Genomic DNA, 19,320 nt, shown 5'->3' on the forward strand with positions numbered 1-19,320 from the left:
CCCAAAATCCTGTGAGGGGAGATGGTCCTCAAAGCCACTCAGCCTGCCAAAACCCAGTCTCCTGTCCTGACTCCCAGTCTTTTTTCTCCACATAAGAGGAGCCTAAACCAGCAGACCCGCAGGGTAAATCCAGCCCACAGGAGTGTTTTATTTGGCTTACCTGGCATTTAACTTTTTTTTTTGAAAGCTATCAACAAGTTTAAAAGTAGGAGGTTTTACCTAAATACCTGAATTCTTGGCTTTCCTTGAAACTTTGGAAGATTGGGAATAGCAGGCCAGCGTTCCAGCAGGCCTGCTCCTCTTCCTATAGGCCTGAGTGCTCTAGTGCTCCGGGCTTAGTTATATCCGTACTTGTCCTCCGCTAAGCATCTGCAGCTGGAATACTGGTTGCCACCTCTTTACCATCTTTGACCTAGATATTACCTACTATGTGTCAACTTTCTTATTGTGGCACAGAGAAGTGGCTTCTCTGAGCTGGAAGCGCTTAAGGAAAGCCCACCTTCAATCCCCTAAAACTATTTGTTGGGTAGTCCTGGCTTCTGATATTCATATTCCTGATTCCAACCATACTACTGCTTAGAGCTTTCGACTAGGAGTCAGGAGACCAAAGGTCCCATCCTAGTTCTGCCCCAAAATAGCCGAGCCATTTCGAGACAGTTGAACTTATCCTCTCTGGTCCTCAGTTTTCCCATCTGTAAGATAAGGGCGCTGAGGGTCCTCTGTGTCGAGTCCTCTGCGCGCACATGATCAGCCTTCCAAACTCCGGCACCCGCGGAGGGCGCCGTTCGCGGATAGGCGGCGCTAGGGCCGCTGCAGCCAGCGGGGCGGATCCGGATCCAGGGGGCGGGCCCGAGTTACCAGGTGCGGTTTGGTCCTCCCCGGGCGCCGTAGGCGGTGCATCCCGTTCCCGCCCGGGGCTGAGGACCTACCTCGCCTAAGGCGGCCCGGGAGCTCAGGGGAGCGGCAGCCGCCCTCTCCTCCTCCTATTTCTTTGCACCCTTGGGACCATGGCGGCGCAGGCGGGTAAGGAAGGGCCGCGCCTCCGCGTCCTGCCGTTATCTCCTAAACCCGGGCCCAGGGCGCTTGAGGGGAGATCAAAGCCCCTCCGGGGTTTCGGGCTCGGGAGACTAGCGAGGTTCCAGCTTCCCGGAGGGAGGACTTGACGGGTGGGCATGGTGCTTTCCGGGAACTGGGAGGTTGCGGGGCTCCGTAAATTGGGGGCCCGGGCCGTGGTAGGGAACTGGGGGCTCCGAGAGACAAGCGGGTTGGGGGACTTCCCGGGAGTTAGAATGCCCGGCAGTGAGGAATGCTGGCTCGGCTTGGTTCCAGTTTTTTGTTTTTGTGTGTGTGTGTGAACCTGGGTCGCAGATCCCCAAATTGAAATCCTCTCCAAAGAAGTTGGGGGTCCTGGGTTCCCTTGGGGTGGGGACTTCGTAGAATATGGGGAGTATGGAACATTAGGGTTCGGACTGTTGACGAGGGAATGGAATGTGTACCCTTTCTGTGGAGAATGGGGGGAGAGTATGATTTCCCCGACGGGATTCAGAACTTTTCGCAGGCATCTGGCTGCCTGGAGTCCCCTGGGTCCTGGGGCTCTTTGCAAGAAACAGGGGAGCGTGGGCTCTCATGGGGTTTAGGACGTGGATTAGGGGTAGGGAAAGATTGCACAATTTTTAAAATCTCTACCACAGGTGGGAAAGGTACCTCCTGGGGTTCCCGGCACTCTGGGCCCTCTCAGCCCTCTCCTAGGCGCTGGGTAAGGCCTCTGAAGCAAGGGAGGGATGTGGACATACGTCTCCCGGAAGGGGGAGTTGTCTGAGGGTGAAGGGCAGCTTCAGGGTTGGGTTAGATTAGCAGGCCTGCAGTCCCCTCCCAGTCACCCTACACACCACGCTGCAGCTTCCTGCCTTTCCCCATAGTCCCCCAGCACCAGGAACCTTCTGTTTGCTGCCTATGATTTTCAGCCTCTGGGTTGGTGAAGGTCATCCTGCAGAAGCTGTAGAGATGGCGGGAGGGAACAGGAGCTGGGTAAGGAGAACTGTCCTGGAGATGTCTGCCCCCGCTTCCTGGCTTTTGGTGGCCCTGGGGACAGTCACTTCCTCCATCCTGAATACAAGGACCAGACCACTGGTGGGTCACTTCCTCACGGTGAGAGCATGGGATTTCTCTCCATTCTTCATAATAAGCGTCTGCTTTTTTTTTTTTTTTTTTTTTTTTGAGCTTTCAGAGTTTTTCAGCTCAAATGATTTCCAGCGATTTTTTCTAACTCCTTTGTTACATAGGTTCCCTATCTTGAACCTTGTTTCCCAGAAACTTGTGGAAGATCTTAGAATGCAATATCACATTTTCTCTGCATGTACCAAAAAGCTTTCTAGAGGCTTTCTCATTGTATAATGAGCAACCTAAAGACTGACCCCTTTGCTTAGGGGCCAGTGCAGTAAGGGGTAAAGGACTGGCCACTTTTCACATATTTATTTGTTTATGCATTCATCCATTCATTCAAAAAATATTTGTTGATTCTTCTGTGTCTTACACTCAGCGAACCGTTGAGTAATACAGTGGTGGGCAAAACAGACACAGTCCTTGGGCTGTGATGCTTAGAGCCCTAGAGATGGACAATAAAAAAATTGAGGTAATAATTGAGATGAGAGAGCTATAATAATTGAAATAAACAATTGAGATACATACTATAAGAGTGCACCAGGGATGGGAGTAGGATATAGGGAATACTTTCCTAAGAAAGGCAAGTTTATGCTGACCCCAGTATAAAAAGGTCCTAAATTAGAAAGGCACATGGTACCTTTGAGGAGGTGAGAGAAAGCCAGTATGGCTTTTTTATGAATGAGGGGACTAAGGCCCAAAAGTGACTTGTTCAAGGTCCCACAGCTAAATCAATGGTGGTGGTCAGAGTTCACATTTTCCAGCTTCAAGCCAGTGCTTCATCCTCTCTATGCCATAACGACCAGAATGAGGTTGTTTATGGAGTCAGAGAAGGAAGTAGGACTTAAACTTTTACTTGTTCTTTCCAAACTGTGTTCTAAGACAATTCAGATTCCTCTTGTGTAACAGGAGAATCAACAACAAAGAAATCAAATATTTACTAAGTGCCTGTGGTATCTAAGACACTGAGCTTGGCCAAGTTTTACCTCATAAATTTTAACAGATGCTAGAACCAGGAGAGACTGTGAAATAATGTACCGTCTCCTCATTTTACATATGAGGAAATAAGCCCAGGAAGGGAAAGGGACACTCCACTAGTAGTAGAGCCAGGACTAACTTATGTCTTCTTTCAGTATTCATTCCAATATTCTAGGCTGCTTGAGACATATAGGGTCTGGCACATAGTAAGCCTTTGATAAATATATGTGGAAATGAATAATATGTGGTTTGTGCCTTTGAGAAATTCATTATTTAGTTAGGCTAATTAAGGGGGAAAAACTTACAAATCAGAAAAGCTCTTATAAGACCTCTGTGTTGGAAAGTGGACTTGGCCCAATGGATAGTGTGTCTGCCTTCCACTTGGGAGGTCCGCCGTTCAAACCCCGGGCCTCGACCCATGTGGAGCTGGCCCGTGCACAGCGCTGATGCGTGCAAAGAGTGCTCTGCCACACAGGGGTGTCCCCCGCGTAGGGGAGCCCCACACGCAAGGAGTGCACCCCATTAGGAGAGCCACCCAGTGCGAAAGAAAGTGTAGGCCGCCCAAGAATGGCACCGCACACAGGGAGAGCTGACACAACAAGATGACGCAACAAAAAAAGAAACACAGATTTCCGTGCCGCTGATGAGGATAGAAGCGGTCACAGAAGAACATACAGCGAATGGACACAGAGAGCAGACAACTAGGGGATGGGGGGAAGGGCAGAGAAGTAAATAAAAAAATAAATCTTAAAAAAAAAAAAGATCTCTATGTGATAACATGGAATTTCAAAGGTGGGGAAGAACTCTGTTCATAGCTTCATTCCACAAATATATATTGAGTTCCTTCTATGTGCCAAGCACTTTTATGCCCTGGGGGAATACAGCAGAGAACAAAACAGTCAAACCCCTTCCTTCATGAATTGTATGTTCTGGTGAGGAGAGATAGACAGTAAGTATATAAATATCATATGTCAGGGATAAGTGCTTTGAGAAAAAATAGGATAAGGGGATAGTGGTGTGGCAGGAGCAGTGGGTGGTTAGGGAGTAAAATGAAAATGTGGACAAATTTCAGGATCTTCTTAAGGGATGATGAACTGATCTGTGTGGTAGAGCTATGGATTGGGAGGTTGGGGAGTGAGGAAGAGGACAATAAGGCTGAGAGTGGCTGAAGCCAATCTGTCGAAGACTTGTGGGGATTGTGAAATTTTCTGGTTTGCAGTAGAGACCGTAAGTGTAGAGGCAGAAGGAGTCCTGATGTGGGCATATAGTTTTTAAAATGTTAGCTTGGCATTGGTGGGCAAGGTGGATTAGAAAAGAATAAGTCGGGTACCTACCTCCACTGTACCTACCTCCAGGTACAGTGGAGGTAGGTACAGTGAGTCCTGAGCTGGGATGTTGGTGGTAGGAATAGAGAAGAAGGCACTTATCAGTGGGAGATGCCTTATGTCATGGGCTAGCCAGAGTAAGCTGGGAAGTCACTGGGTATGGGGTGGAGGAAGCAGGTTAGAGTCTGAGAGGACTACAGGATTTCAAAGGTGAATAGGAACCCATCAGGTTCAGGGAGCTTTTCTACGTTCATGGTTGCATTTCTGCATCTTCTTGAGGATGGGTGAATTCCCAGCCCAGGGCTATCTTCTGGTCAGTGCCTGAAGGGGGTGCTGCTAAAGTGCGATGGGGCCCATTCCTAGGTATTGCTGGCATTTCAGTGAGAAGGTTTGCAGCTTTGGCAGTGTCTTACAGGTCTATCTTCTTTCTCACTCTTGACCTTTCTTTTTACATTAGCAAGAATTAGACACGTTTACCTATAATAGCTAGAACATGAAACCGTTGCCCAGGTCCATTAAAATATTCCTTGAGCGTCCACCCTGGGATTCTATTTTGTGAGGTCTTTCTGCCTGTAATTTATTTTTCCAGGAAAGAAAGTCTAAAAAGTGGTTAAGAACATAGGCTTTGGAGTCTGGTAGACTTGTGGTCTAATCCCAGTTTATTGGCTGAATGTTTCAGTTTCCTCTTTAGTAAAAGGGGAATAATAATATTCCTTCAATAATAGTTCTTATCTCTTGGGATCTTTATATTAGATTAGTTCATGCTTGCCTAGTGCTAAGGCACATAGTAAGGAGTTTTTGTTTGTTTTTGTTCCCCTTTCACTGACTACTGGTATAGAACTGCTGTAGGGAAATATATAAATTGGTTAACCAGTTCTCTGATAGAGATTCCTTGCAGAATGTCCCCCCAGATAAGAAAATGCCTACTCATTCACAGCTGCGTAAACGGATGGTTGGAAGTAAGAACCTGGGTGGCTCGAAAGTCACTGGAACTATCTGTCTCATTGGTTTCTGTATTGTGTATCCCATTACTGTACTGAACTGCCTTGCCCCTAGCACCTGATTTCTGCCTCTCTGACATATGTGCATATCTTTGTTCCTTACACCCCATGAGTAACACACCAAGGGCCCCAGCATTTCCTGGCTTAGTCTGTGCTTTGCACATGAGTGCATAGAAAAAGTTTGCTGAATTCGTTTTGAAAACCTTCCCTTCAGATTTTAGAGGGTCGTGTATTCAGCTCAACCTTTTCCCTGGCCAGTCAACCCCATAGACATATATGAAGGAAGGAAAACCTACACACAGATGGGTTGCCAACTAAGTGCCAGGCACTGCAGGAGGTTTTTTAACATCTATTATGTTATTTCTTTTAATTCTTTGGTAACCCTGTAAGGTAGCTGGTATTATTATCCTCTTTTTAAAGATTAGGAGACGAGCTCAGAGAAGTTAAATATTAATAATTTGCCCAAGGACACAAAGGCAAACAGTGACAGATCCAGGGTTTAAACCTTGGTCTAACCCTAGTTCTTTCACTTGATACAAGTTTTTCCTAATGAATAAAATCTTCTAAGATGCCTGTCTGTACCTTAAGCTGAAAAATGAGAGGCCCCTGGTTTGGTGTCACAGTTTCTTAGAGCTAGAAGGAATCATTTGATCCCTCCTTTACAAGAGGGAAGAATTTCAAGTCCAGAGCAGTTCAAAACCTCCTTAGTTTATTGTTTCTTCTTTCCCAAGACACTCCCTTTGGTAATATTTGGTAAGCTAGTAAGGAGAGCCCTTTGGGCTACAGAGGAGAATATTTAGAGGAACATTATTCATTGCTGTTAGTCTTGTTGGCAGTCACGTCATTAAAATGTGATCTTTCCTCTTGTCTGTTCCCCACCAGCTCCTGCCCTGCCTCTCCACTTCCTGCTTCACCCTAGAACAAGCAGGATTTATACACCTGTCCCTCCAGTTCCCAGGGGCCACAGTGGTTACCGTACTTGTTTTATGCTACACTAAATTGACTGGGTTTTATTCCTGGCTCACATTGTCTGATGGAACATGAGACCCATCAAAGATTTTTCTCAAATGAAATGATAGGATCTGTGCGTGTTGGTTCAGGTTGGACATTACGGTCTCATGGGCTGTCAGTGCTTGGGGATTTCTGTCCACTTTTAAGCCTGAAAGGGACTAGTTTGCAGAAACTCAGCTCTTAGACCAAGTTTAAGGTGAATGTTGGTATGTTATAGGAACAGCACTGGCTCTGAGCTGGTATATTAGGCCAAGCCCTTCTTCTGAGTAGCTGTGTGGTCTTGAGCAAGTCTCAACATCTCTGAGGTTGCATGGGTTAATAAACATGCAACTGGCCTGGTAGTCTCAGAACATGCATTTGAGTCCCTCCTGGATCAGTTTTCACTAGCTTTATGATGTTTGGACAGTTCAGTTCTTCTTCAAGCCCGCTTCTCTCTCAGAAAAATGAAACAGTTGGATTAGATTAGATGATTTTTAAAGACCCTTTCAGCCTTACCATTCTGTCATCCTCCTGGCTGCCCATTGGATTCAGAGATATTTGAGGGTCATTTCTCCAAATTGGGAGAGAGAAGCTCCTCAAAGTGAGGACAGTTGTAACGAGCCATTTGTTACAATTCTTTCCTCATTTGCAATGCACATTTACCACCATTTTTTTTTTAAGATTTATTTATTTATTCCCCCCCTCCCACCTCATTGTCTGCTCTCTGTGTCATTTACTGTGCTTTCTGTGTCTGCTTGTCTTCTCTTTAGGTGGCACTGGGAACCAATCCTGGGACCTTCTGGAGTGGGGGAGAGGTACTCAATCTCTTGCACTGCTTCAGCTCCCTGATCTGCTCCATCTCTTATTGTCTCTCCTCTGTGTCTCTTTTTGTTGTGTCATCTTGCTGCACCAGCTTTCTGCTCGGGCCAGTTTGCCGTGTGGGCCAGCACTCCTGTGTGGGCCAGCATGCCTGCACGGGCCAGCACTCTGCTCAAGGTAGCTTGCCGCCCGGGCCAGCTTACATTCACCAGGAGGCCCCCAGAATAAAACCCCGGACCTCCCATATGGTAGACAAGAGCGCATTCACTTTAGCTGCATCTGCTTCCCTTTACCACCTTTTAAAAACAACAAATTCCAATAATAACTGTGTAGCACAGTTTTCTGATTATTAAACACCTGGTAAGGGCCCCTTGTTTCAGGTGTCTGTTGGCATTTACTTAATCAAGCTCCCTTTCTGGACTCTGACAATCAGTAGTTGTTGTGGATAAGTCTGCAAATATGAGAGGCAAATATAATAGAGGAAGAGGTGAACAGCCTGGTACAATTAGGTGTTTTCCTAAAGGACAGACTTCCCAGAAAGACAGACTGAACTTGTATTGGTCTTCCATTTGGCCTCACAGAAATCTCCAGAACTTGGCATTATTATATTTCTCTTACGTTTTCTATAACAAAGGTTGTAAGAGAATTAGAATCATTGACTTGCAGGACTGTAAGGAAGTTGAAGAGGCCAAGAGTGTTCTGTTGAAGAGAACCTGGCCTTCGGAGGCTGAAGGCTTTAGGCAAATATCCTGGCTGAATTACTTTCTGACAGAAAAACAGGTAGCCTAAGGCCTCTATATTTACATAAGTCTTTACTCTTAGGTAGTAGCCTGGGAGCCAGAACACTTACACCAGTGGAATCATCCCTGCTGACCATTGGAGCATCTCTTTGGAAATTACCTTTAGCGCTGGCAGCACCTTTCATTTGGATTTGCCACACAAACAGATGTCTGTTCTGTATCAGACCCTATACCAGACCCTGGAGATATGAAGATGATCAGGATGCAATCCTTACCCTTTGGAGCTGGGGGGTGGGGAGTGGCTGAGGGAAACATTCACAGAGAACCGTAATTACAGTACAAATGATATAAAATGAGTGCAGACAAAGTAGAAACAAACATTGCCTGCCTTTGGGGACCATCCAGGAAGGGTAGAAATTTGATTCAGGGAAAAGTATCCTAAACACAGAGTGCTTGAAGTGTGAATGTCAGGGTGCAAGAATATTTGTCGCAGGAAAAGAAACTAGATCGATATGTAACTAGAGCATCTCTTTGTAAGGGATGAGAAAAGATAAAGGTGCTTTGGGGCCACCTTATAGAGTGTCTTTCACTCCTTCAATAAATGTCTGCTGAGCCACTGTAATGATCCAGGAACTGTGAGTGCAAGTCCTGGAGACATGGGGCAGACTGGTTCACCTAGTCCTTTGGAGCTGACAGACTAATCTGAGAGATAGCCAAATTTAATGATATATAAGAAGCTTGTATTCCTGCCTCAGGGTCTTTGCATATGTTTTCCCACCTCTATCTCTAGTGTTATCCTTCCTTCCTCTCCTTTTTTGCCTAGCTAATTTATATTCATCCTTAGAGCTCAGCCTGGAAATTCCTCAAGGAGTTTTTGTTTGCCACCCCCACTCCCCATTTTCCTAATTATGAACTTGATATCTCCTTTTTTTAAGATTTCTTTCTTTCTCTCCCCTCCCCCTGTCCCCCCCCCTCCCCGAGTTGTCTGCTCTCTGTGTCCATTTGCTGTTAGTTTTTCTGTGTCTGCTTGCATTCTCAGCAGCACTGGGAATCTGTGCCTCTTTTTGTTGCGTCATCTTGCTGTGTCACCTCTCCATGTGTGCGGCACCACTCCTGGGCAGGCTGTACTTTTTTTCGCACGGCGTGGCTTTCCTTACAGGGCACACTCCATGTGCATGGGGCTCCCCTACGCAGGGGACACCCCTGCATGGCACGGCACTTCCTTGTGCACATCAGCACTGCAGGTGGGCCAGCTCACCACATGGGTCAGGAGGCCCTGGGTTTGAACCCTAGACCTCCCATGTGGTAGGTGGATGCTCTATCCGTTGAGCCAAATGCACTTCCTTTGATAGCTCCTTAATACCACTTTCCCCAATTATAGTTAAATAATTATATTTTTGTTTCATATCTGCTCTATGTTTTATCTTTCTCTTGTTTGCTGCTTGTTTCCCCAGCACAATGTTAGATTCATAGTTGTCACACAATAGTTGCTGAAAGAATAACTGAAGAGTGTCCATTAAATTTAGCAATAAGCGATCACTATTGACCTTGATGAGACAATTTCAGAGTAATGATGGGGGTGGAAGCCAGAGTCCAGTGGATTATACATTAAGTGAGAAGTGAGGAAATGGGGCAAGGATGTGTATACAACTTTTTCCTAAGTGTGGCTGTGAAGGCAAAAAGCAAGTGTGGTAGCTAGAGGGGGAAATGGGGCCAGAGGGTTTTTTGTTTGTTTTTTAATGGAAAAAGACTTGAACTTATTTAAATACTGTGGGGAAAGAGCCAGTGGAGGGAGGAGTGGTGACTAACTGAACTGTGCAGATCTTTTGAGGAGGTGAGATAGGATGGAATCCAGAAAAGGAGTGTCATGCTAAACAGGCAAGCTTTTGTTCTGTAGACTTTGGGGAGTCTGGCCTGGAGCTGAGATAGCTTGGAGTCTGGACAAGCCAGTGAAAATTATGCAGTAGACAGGGAACAGAAGCCCAAGACCTGAACTAGTGCTGGGGTAAAGGACTGGGAATAATCAGAAAGGCATTTGGAATAATTAGATGAGGTAGATGTGAGAGGAGGGAGTAAGGGGATCTCGATTTTGTAACCTAGTACCTAGCACAGAGCAGGTGCTAAATACAAGTTGATTGATTGGTTTGACTTTCCCAAGACTGGAGCAGGTTCTAGAGGGTGTGGCAGCAAGTTATTTTGAATATCCTCTTATGGGAAGATCCTGATCCTTTTTGAGTTCTGCAAAGAGCAGAAGTCATTCAGAGCCAAGACGTTTACTTGGTGAGTAAGTGGATGGTCAAGTTAGAGAATATTTATTCCTCTTGGGTTAAAAGGTAAAAACAAGAAAGGAGGAGTAGCTGTAAAATAAAGAGCTTTGCCAGGGGTGGGGTAGGGGGTGTGGCCATTCATAAAAAGTCCTTCCATGTAAGATTTCCAAATATGTTTCAAACATGTACCTCTTGAACTTGGAAGACTCATTTGGATTTCTTTGTGGTGGTTTGTTCATTAAAAACCCTCTTACTAATTCATTATTTTACCTAATATCAGTAATCTGACCTGAGTCTGGTTTAAGTTTCTCAGACTTTCTGCCTTGGCATTTGTGAGGATGATGGCACACTCTCTGGTCACTACCAGCCTGCCACCCAAAAAACACAAGCAGAAAGACTCCTCTTGGGAGTTTGGGAATTTTCTGTGCAGGAGATATGATCACTGGGCATATATGTCCCTATCCCTCTAGAAATGGAAGAGAGGAACAGGTGGGTGAAGGGGGTGTTGTAAAGCCTCTGCCACCTTACATCTCTGGGATATGAGGAGGACAGTTCTCTGTGCACTGGCTGCCCTGGAATGCTGCTGAGTGATCTCGAAGTGCCCTGAGCTATGAATTGTCTATTCATGGCTATTGTGCTTGTGAAACCCGGTTCTGTGGCAGTCACTGTGCTTGTGCCTGTGGCCAGAAAGACAAAGCTGCATACATAGAGTGCACAAGGGAGTCTTGTAACAACCTTGTCCCGCTTTCTAGGGCCGAGTCAGGTACCACAGCTTTATCTTAGCGGCCCTCTTTATTTCAAGAAGTTAGCATCCGAGCCATGCTGGAATTCTTGTGTTTTGTTTGGACACCTCCCTTTGGGAGGCACATGGACAGACTTTATACTTCTGCCCACACTAATGCAGCCTGCACACCCCTTCCCCAGCTTTTGATAAATCTTCCCCATCTTTCAAGTGTCAGCTTCCTCTACAACAGGGGTGCTTAACTTTTTTTGTTCCATGGATCCCTTTGCCAGTCAGGTGAAAACGATGGACCCCTTACTAAGTCCACACTATACTCTTTATTATTTAATAAATATATCACACCCTCACTAATATATCCCAACAAGAATAATGTGTTTTTTTTAACATTTCTATTCAAGCTTATAGACCCCTGCTCTACAAAGACTTCCTGGGTTTTGGAAACCTAATTGGTTTCCTAATTGGAATTAACTGGAATAACATGGTGGCAGGTAAAGCGCATGGACTTTAGAATGAAACACGCCTGAGTTTGAATGGTACCTCTACCACTTGACCTTCCACTGCCCTGTGCCCTCAAGTTTCAATTTCCCCGTCCATTAAAAGAGTATACTAATACCTATTTCACTGGATTGCTTTGAGAAGTAAATGACATGGAGTCTGGGAAAGCACCTAGCACCATTCTCGGCATATGGAGGTATTCATTAAATGTTTTTTCTTTCTCTTCTATATGCTTAACTTTCCTTTCTCTGAACTAAAATAGCATGTTGCTTTTACCTCTGAAATAACATCTAAGTGAAGAATTACAGTATGAACAAGTTTCTTTTCCACTGACTTTGCTCCTTGAGGAAGAGCACCTCAAGACCAGGGATGATGTCCACCATAAAGAGAACCCATGGTGTTGATGGAATGAATGAGTTCCTGGACTAAGTGATAGAAAATCTGACACTAGAGCTTTTGAAGAACAGTAGAAGGCAATAATGTGCTTAACCAAGAAAGAAGTTTCTGGGACTAGCTGAGAACAGCTGTAGGAAGGGCTAACATTGAAAAAGGGGAGACCTTTGGGGAGCGGATGTAGCTCAGTGCTTTGAGCATCTGCTTCCCATGTATAGGATCCTGGGTTCAATCCCCAGTACTGCCTTAAAAAAAAAAAAAAAGCTGAAAAGAAAAGGGGAATCCCTGTTCATGACTGTACGTAAGGGTTATTAATCAGAGCCATAAGTAAGGGTTGACTGTTTTAGGAAAGGGCACATTTGGTTTTAGTTGTAAAAGGGACAAGTCACAGCTGTTTAAAATAATGGAATGAGACTATCTTTGAAGCCATGAATTCCCTGTCCCTGGAGAGGTGAGCAGAGGCTGGGTAAGTGCTTATCAGAGATCCTGTGGAGTGGAAAATTGTTCATCTAGCCGAGCATTGGCCTAGACCTTGCATGAGGAGATTCTCTTAGCTAAGTCTTATTCCACACAGTGGGAATCCTGTGCCTGTGCCCCCTGCCTTTTTGGGTTCTCTTTCTGGCTTCATGAACCTCTTGGCTTTGTGTGCAGATGAAGATGCCTGGAGATGTCGGGGCTGTGGGGACCATGTTGCTCCAAGCCAGAGGTTGTACAGGACTGCCAACGAAGCCTGGCACAGCACTTGCTTCCGGTAAGTGGGTCTGTCCTCCTGTCTTTGCCAGCGCATTACAGGCCGGGCACTATTTCATGTTCTGGAGAATACAAAAGCAAGCTACTGATATTGAGAACTTCAGTCTTGGGCAGGAAAGGAATGTACCGAGGAAGAGCCCCCTGAAGCCAGGTTAAAGAGGCCCTGGTAGAGTGAAAGAGCCACAAATGGCTAGCTACAGGTAGAGGTAGGGTGAGGGGATGGAGGGAGCCCTTTCCAGGGTTTCCTAGCACCCTCATTTTATAGATAAGGAAACAGACCCAGAATGGGTGACTTTCTCACAGCTGTACCACTGATTATGTAGGTCCTTCAAGGATTATTTTTAATGTGAATGGTAGAGCCATCTCTTCTTCACCATTGGCTCCCTGCCTAGGTTCCTGTTTTTGTTATTAACTTGATTATAGGTCTTACATTATTCTTTGGAGCCAGCTTGATGTCTTGGAAAGAACATAGGCTTTATAATCAGACTTGTTCTTGTTGTCTCAGGCTTAGTTTCCTCATCTGGAAAACAGGGATGCTAATGATCTGCCCCAAAGACTTGTTAAGACTGCATGAACTAATATATGTACATGGTAGGCACCCAGTGAATGGTTATTCCTTTCTCCAACATGTTTGGAATTCTCAAGAGTAGGAGCTTGTCTCTGTATTGCAGAACATAAAACAGTGCCTGGCCCAGTTATTTAATGTCAGTGGAATGAAAGGAGCCATCCAGTTGGAGGCTGGTTGGGCATATCTGGCCCCTGTGGTCTGCAGTGGTGGAGCTGTGCTCCTGTCTTGAGAATGAGACAGCACTGTAGACAGGCACCATGTGCTATAGATTCCAGCTCCCACACACAGCTATTGTCTCAAAGCATCCCCCACGCTGATATCGAGTAATTTAGTTGACCTTTAAGCACTTGCCTCCACTAGGGAACTATGTGGGGGGTTGGCCAGGAGAGAGCTTGCCTCTGGAAGGAGGAGAATTGGAGAGGAACCAGCATTTTTCTATCCTTTTATCTCTAACTAAGGGCCCTTAGATCTTCTCTGTGAATCTGATTGCTTGGTTCCACCTCCCTTTAGCTCCAGGGAACTTGATTCTTCCTTTTCCGTGCAAGTTAGTATGAGAGGAGCAGAATGTTAGAGGTGTAAAGAATCTTATAAGGAGGCGGATTTGGCTCAACTGATAGAGTGTCTGCCTACCATGTGGGAGGTCCAGGGTTCACACCCACGGCCTCCTGACCCATGTGGTAAGCTGGCCCACGCGCAGCACTGATGCGCACAAAGAGTGCTGTGCCACGCAGGGGTGTCCCCTGTGTAGGGGAACCACATGCACAAGGAATGTGCCCCACAAGGAGAGCCGCCCTGTGCAGAAGAAATGCAGCCTGCTCAGGAGTGGCACTGCACACACGGAGAGCTGACCCAGCAAGATGATGCAACAAAAAGAGACACAGATTCCCGGGTGCCACTGACAAGAATGCAAGCGGAAACAGAAGAATACACAGAGAATGGACACAGAACAGACAATAGGAGGCAGGGGGAGAGATATTAAAAAAAAAAATCTTATAGATAAAGCCTTTGACTAGACCTTTATTTTTATAGCTGAGGCTAGTGAACCAAATTGGACCTAGACTGAGTCTTTCCTTGGCATCCAACCCATATGGTCCCATTTTTCCTGCTGTTTTCCTATTTTTGTGTGTTTGTTTGTTTGTTTCTATCTAAAATAAGCCAAAAAAAAAAAAAAAAAAGACTAAACTATGCCAAGATAAGGTAGAACAAGCTAATATTTGAAACTTCTGGATTTTCCTAGAGTTAAAGAACTTCAGGACTAGAAGGGACCACTAGAAGGGTCTAATCTCTTCACATCACAGATTAGATGCCTGAAACCAAAAGGACTTCAGGGTTACACAGGCCATGAATGGCAATAGTTGGTCTTAGAACTGAGATCTTGGATCACTTATAGTTATGACCAGATGCTAGCTTCTTAGAGAACACTCTGGTATGTTGTGTGTATCTGTGTGAGAGAGAGAAGGAGAGAGATACACAAATACATGCACATAAAGAAGTAAGACACATTAACATGGTGGATAAGAGTACAGGCTATGAGATGAGACTGATTTCAAATCCTAGCTTAGCAATTTATTAACTGACATTTGGTGATTTTCAGGCATTTCATCTGGAAAATATAGATAATAAGAGTGCTCATCCCATAAGGTTGTTTGGGAGAATTAAGTGAGATAATCTATACAAAGTGCTCAGCATAGTGCTGAAATGTAGAAAACCCTTTAATAATTACTAGCTGTCATTCTTAGATTATTTTGTGAGCCTTTGTCTCTGGACACCTACATGTATCCATTTATCTCTCTTATTTATACATTTAGTAGTCTTCTGATGCAGACCCTCAAGGATTAAGCTCAATTATACCAAAAATCATGCCTGTGGGAGAAGTAGGGTGTCTAGGTTTGTCCTTCTATTTGTCCTTCACCTTGAGGAGACTCTTAAATCCAGCTTTGTTGAAAAAGCTCATCTCCTGACTCCTGAGCTTTCTCACAAAGTTCAAAATGGATGACATGATACCTTCAGGTGGAGCTTGATAATTTGCTCTGAAGAGACTGGCTGTTTTGGGGGGCCAATTTGACTTTTGCTCAAATTGTAAGATCTTGAGGGTTAGGAAAGACCATATTTATCTGATTTTAGAGGTAACCTTTTGTTAAGAGGAGCATGAAGTATCAGTCTGAATGGGCTGTTAAGGTTTCTTCCATCCCAGCTCTTCTGTGTTTCTCTGACAAGTTCAGAACATTTGGGTGCAGGCCTGCTGAAAGCAGGACCCTCCCTCCTGGCTACCCAGAGAAATTCATCCTTCATGACTTCCTTCTAGTCTTGTTCTCACCCAGCTGGGCTCAGTTAAAATAAAGGAAATAGCTTTTCTTTTCCCCTTCCCCCTACACTTTTGTTTTCTTAGTCACAGGGTAGGGCTGGATATTGAATTGAGAAATTGTTGGGGTTCAGCCCAAACTCCTCCTCTTGCCTCCTCTTTATGCTGCCCCTTTCCTCTCTCTGCAGTCACATCCGTAATCCTTCCTCTGCCTTCCACTAGATTCTCAGTTGCCCAGAACAATAGAAAGCCACTTAAGACTGGAGCCTCAATAACTTAGACTATAATGGTACTGGTGCATTTGGGTGCCTAGCCAGGATCCTTCTGATCTTCTGGACCCATGGCTGAGCTGCCCTTCTGCTTCCTCTTCCCAGCCTTCCTGTAAGGCCTGTTTGGACTCCGAGTACCTCTGGCCTTCCCTTTCCTAGAGCAGTGCCATTGGTTCTGGAGCTGAGGCCATTCTCTCTGAAGCTTTCAGGAGCTCCCCCCATCATTGGGGTGGCCAAGAAAGCAGCTGGAATGCATGTTGTTTGTGGCTGAGGTTAAATTGCAGAGATGTGAATGGTGACCTGGCCTCTGGGCATGTCCGCAAACCTAAAGAAACTTGACAAGTTTTCTGATGATGGTTTCTTTACCCTCTGTTAGAGGTGTTTGGCCAAGGAGGAGGGGAAAGCTGCCCCTGCTAATCTTTATGGCCCTGATCTAGGTCTCTGTTGCTTGACCTGACAGCCTTAATCACTACTCTTCAGTCTCCTGGGAACTGTTCAGGACCTCCTTTCTCAAGATTACCAGCCCAAACTACTTGCATTTTCTCTTTTGAGAAGTGATTGCTAATGCCTATGCTCTGGAAATGGGCTAATGCAGATAAAAGGCCATGATCACTTCATCAGGCAACAGAGACTATTTCTGCTAAATCTATGACTCCAGGAAGACTGGTGAAGAAATAACATATGTAGTAACCAGAAATTGTGGGGTAACGGCCTGACTGATAAGAGTATTTTCTGTCCTGCTGAAAGCCACATGTATTATCTCACTTCCCAGCCCCCATCTTAACAAGCGAGGTAGAATCATAACCATGGTAATAGGTGCCATTTATTGAGTGCTGGCTGTGTGCCAGACACAGTCCTGAGTGTTCCACATTTAATCCTTATAGCAACCCAGTAGATGTACTACTAGTTTTACCTACTTTATAAATGGGAAAATAGAGTTTACTTGCTCAGAGTCCCAGAGCTGGTGAGTAGCATAGCTGGGATTTGAACCCAGGCATTCTGACTTCTTGCTTACAAGGGTTTCTTTGTATTCCTGAATATGAACATGTCATTTAACCTCATTGAGGCTCAGTTTACTCTTTTACGATATGAGAGTGAAAGCAGTCTTTGCCTGCCACCCACTGGTGGTATCAGAAAAAATGGAAGCATATTGATTCAAAGGCTTCATGAACTCTAAAGTATTGATAAGTTTTAAGCTGTTAAGTTTCTCCTGTTAGCCGATTTCTGGTGTGGGAGTCCCTGGAAAAACTACCATCTGCCATTACACTGTTGATGTGGCTGCTGCATATATTGACCCAAGCCTTTGATTCCATCTGTGGCCTTTTCCGGAAAATGTTTGTTCATTTTTCCAGTTTATCGCTGGACAGCCAGCCAGAAGGTCTCCCTGCCAGAAGAGGGGAAGGACAGCCTAAGCTTTCCTCTCCTTTATGAACAACTCCGCTGTGAACACTGAATGGACTCCTATGATGTAGCAGCAGCATATGACCTTCAGTGCCTCAGTCCTGCTCTGTTCTTTGGAAAGAGAGAACTAAGACACCCATGAGAGCCCTACATCTTCTTTCCAATGCAGAAATCGAGAGATGTAGAAGGGTGGGACAGGATGGGACCAGGGATGGCCAACTGATATTCATTAAATATTGTAATGGGAGCATCACTTAGATTATCTGGTTTGATCATCACAGTAACCCTGTGATCCCCATTTTGTACTAAAATGGTCGGAAGCCCAGAAGGTGAAGTAACTGGCCCAGTGTCACACAGAGCTGGCATTTGAACCCAGGTCTCCCTGGCTCCCAAGGGGGATCCTCTTTCCACTGGCATTCCCAGGAAAGAACTGTGAACTTGGAGTCAGAATATTTGGGTTTAAGTCTTAGCTGAGCCAGTTACTGGCCAGCTGTGTTAACTGTGGGCAGGTTCCTTAGCCACTGTGAACCTCAGTTTCTTATCTGTAAAATGGGGCAAAAGTAATCCACTTCATGGAGTGGTTATTAGGCTCAGGAAAGAAATTGATAAGAAAACACTCTGGAACATTGGGATGGTACAGTGTGAAGGGTTAGCAGCAGCACATCTCATCATTGTGCTGCCCGTATTAAACTGTGCATCCATGATGTTAAAGGAATTGAATTAGGTACTCTTAGGAATACAGAATTGACACGCTGGCCTGGTCACCTAACTGGCTCCCTCAGACAGCTGCAATCAGGTAATAGCATGGAGAGTTCCTAGCAATGGGCTCCAGTCTGGTTTGTTTCTCCCTTGAAACAACTCTCTGAGTAGCGTTCTAGGGGATGTCCTCACTCGGTCATTATACTGGCTGCTCTTCATTCTTCGCATACATAACCTTTCACACTGCATTAGAGATAGTAGAAGACAGTGAATCAGAGGTTGGAGTCAGTCTGCTTGAGTTTCTGTCCCTGCTTCACCACTTACCAACCACCTGACCTTGAGTCAGCTGCTTAACCCCTCTCTGCCTCAGTTTCCTTATTATAAAAGTGGAAAATAATAATTCCCATCTCAAAAGGTCATTACATAAATTAAATTTATTTCATCATGTATTCAAAGCCCTTAGCACAGTACCTTGCCCTAATTAGGACTTAATAGATAGAACTCTTGAAAAAGTCTCTCCCCTTGGTTTCCATGACATTCCACACACTCCTGATTTTCCTCCCAGTTTCCAGCAATTCCTGTTTGCTCATCCTCCTCTATCTTCTTCTGAAATACTGCCTTTCCTCAAGGTGCTTTCTTTCTCTTCACACACTCCTGGTTTTCCTCTCAGTTTCCAGCAATTCCTGTTTGCGTCCTCCTCTATCTAGCTCTGAAATGCTGCCCTTCCTCAAGGTGTTTTCTTTCTCTTCTCCCTAAGAGTCTCATCCATGTCCGTGGTTTCAGTCATCCTTCACACAGATGATCCAAAAATCGGCTCTTCAAGCCAAACCCCCCCCATATCTCCTGTCATCAACTTGACGTTTGTATGTCTTAACAGGCACCTCAGCTGGATATTTTGTCCACCCTCTCCCCAAACTGGCTTCTCTTCCATTGTAACCTATCCCACTGAATGACAGCACCATTCACCCACTGCCCAAACCAGAAACCTAGCAGTCTGTCTGGATACTGATACTTTTTTTTCCTTTTAAAAAGTTTTAATGACAGTCTTTATAGAGCAACATCCAGGCTCTAGACCCAGCTGTCACAAGGAAACCCTTTATGCATTGCCTCTTTGTCTCCTGGCTTGGCTTGCCAAATATGTTAGCAAAATGTTCTAGGTTCTGGCCTTCTAGGTTCTTGGCTATGTCTCATCAAGGAATTTAACAACATGCCATCGGGTAAGCAAGGAAGTAAAGAGTTTATTAAGAAACAAAAAAAGGAAAAACAGTACACAACTCTAGACATGGTTGCAGGTGTGCCACAGGGTAAAACGCACCCAACTGGATACCTTTTTTCTCTCATCCTCTATGTCCAGGCTTGTCAGTTTTATCTCCAGAATGTATTTTGAATGCATCTACTTCTTTCCAGTTCTGCCAATACCA

General features: G+C 45.1%; 1 protein-coding gene across 1 annotated transcript in view; it reads left to right on the top strand.

Annotated features, from left to right (window-relative positions):
* The first annotated feature begins 861 nt into the window (after positions 1–861).
* Positions 862–19,320, top strand: part of LIMK2 (LIM domain kinase 2) — a 57,971-nt gene continuing 39,512 nt past the window's right edge. Inside the window, exons 1-2 of the mRNA XM_004449773.5 lie at positions 862–1,023; positions 12,562–12,661. Of these exons, the coding sequence (XP_004449830.1) occupies positions 1,008–1,023; positions 12,562–12,661 (116 nt within the window). The 5' untranslated portion in view covers positions 862–1,007. The remainder of the gene's footprint in view (positions 1,024–12,561; positions 12,662–19,320) is intronic.

This window comes from Dasypus novemcinctus, chromosome 19, assembly GCF_030445035.2.
Source record: "Dasypus novemcinctus isolate mDasNov1 chromosome 19, mDasNov1.1.hap2, whole genome shotgun sequence".
Lineage (NCBI taxonomy): Eukaryota > Metazoa > Chordata > Mammalia > Cingulata > Dasypodidae > Dasypus > Dasypus novemcinctus.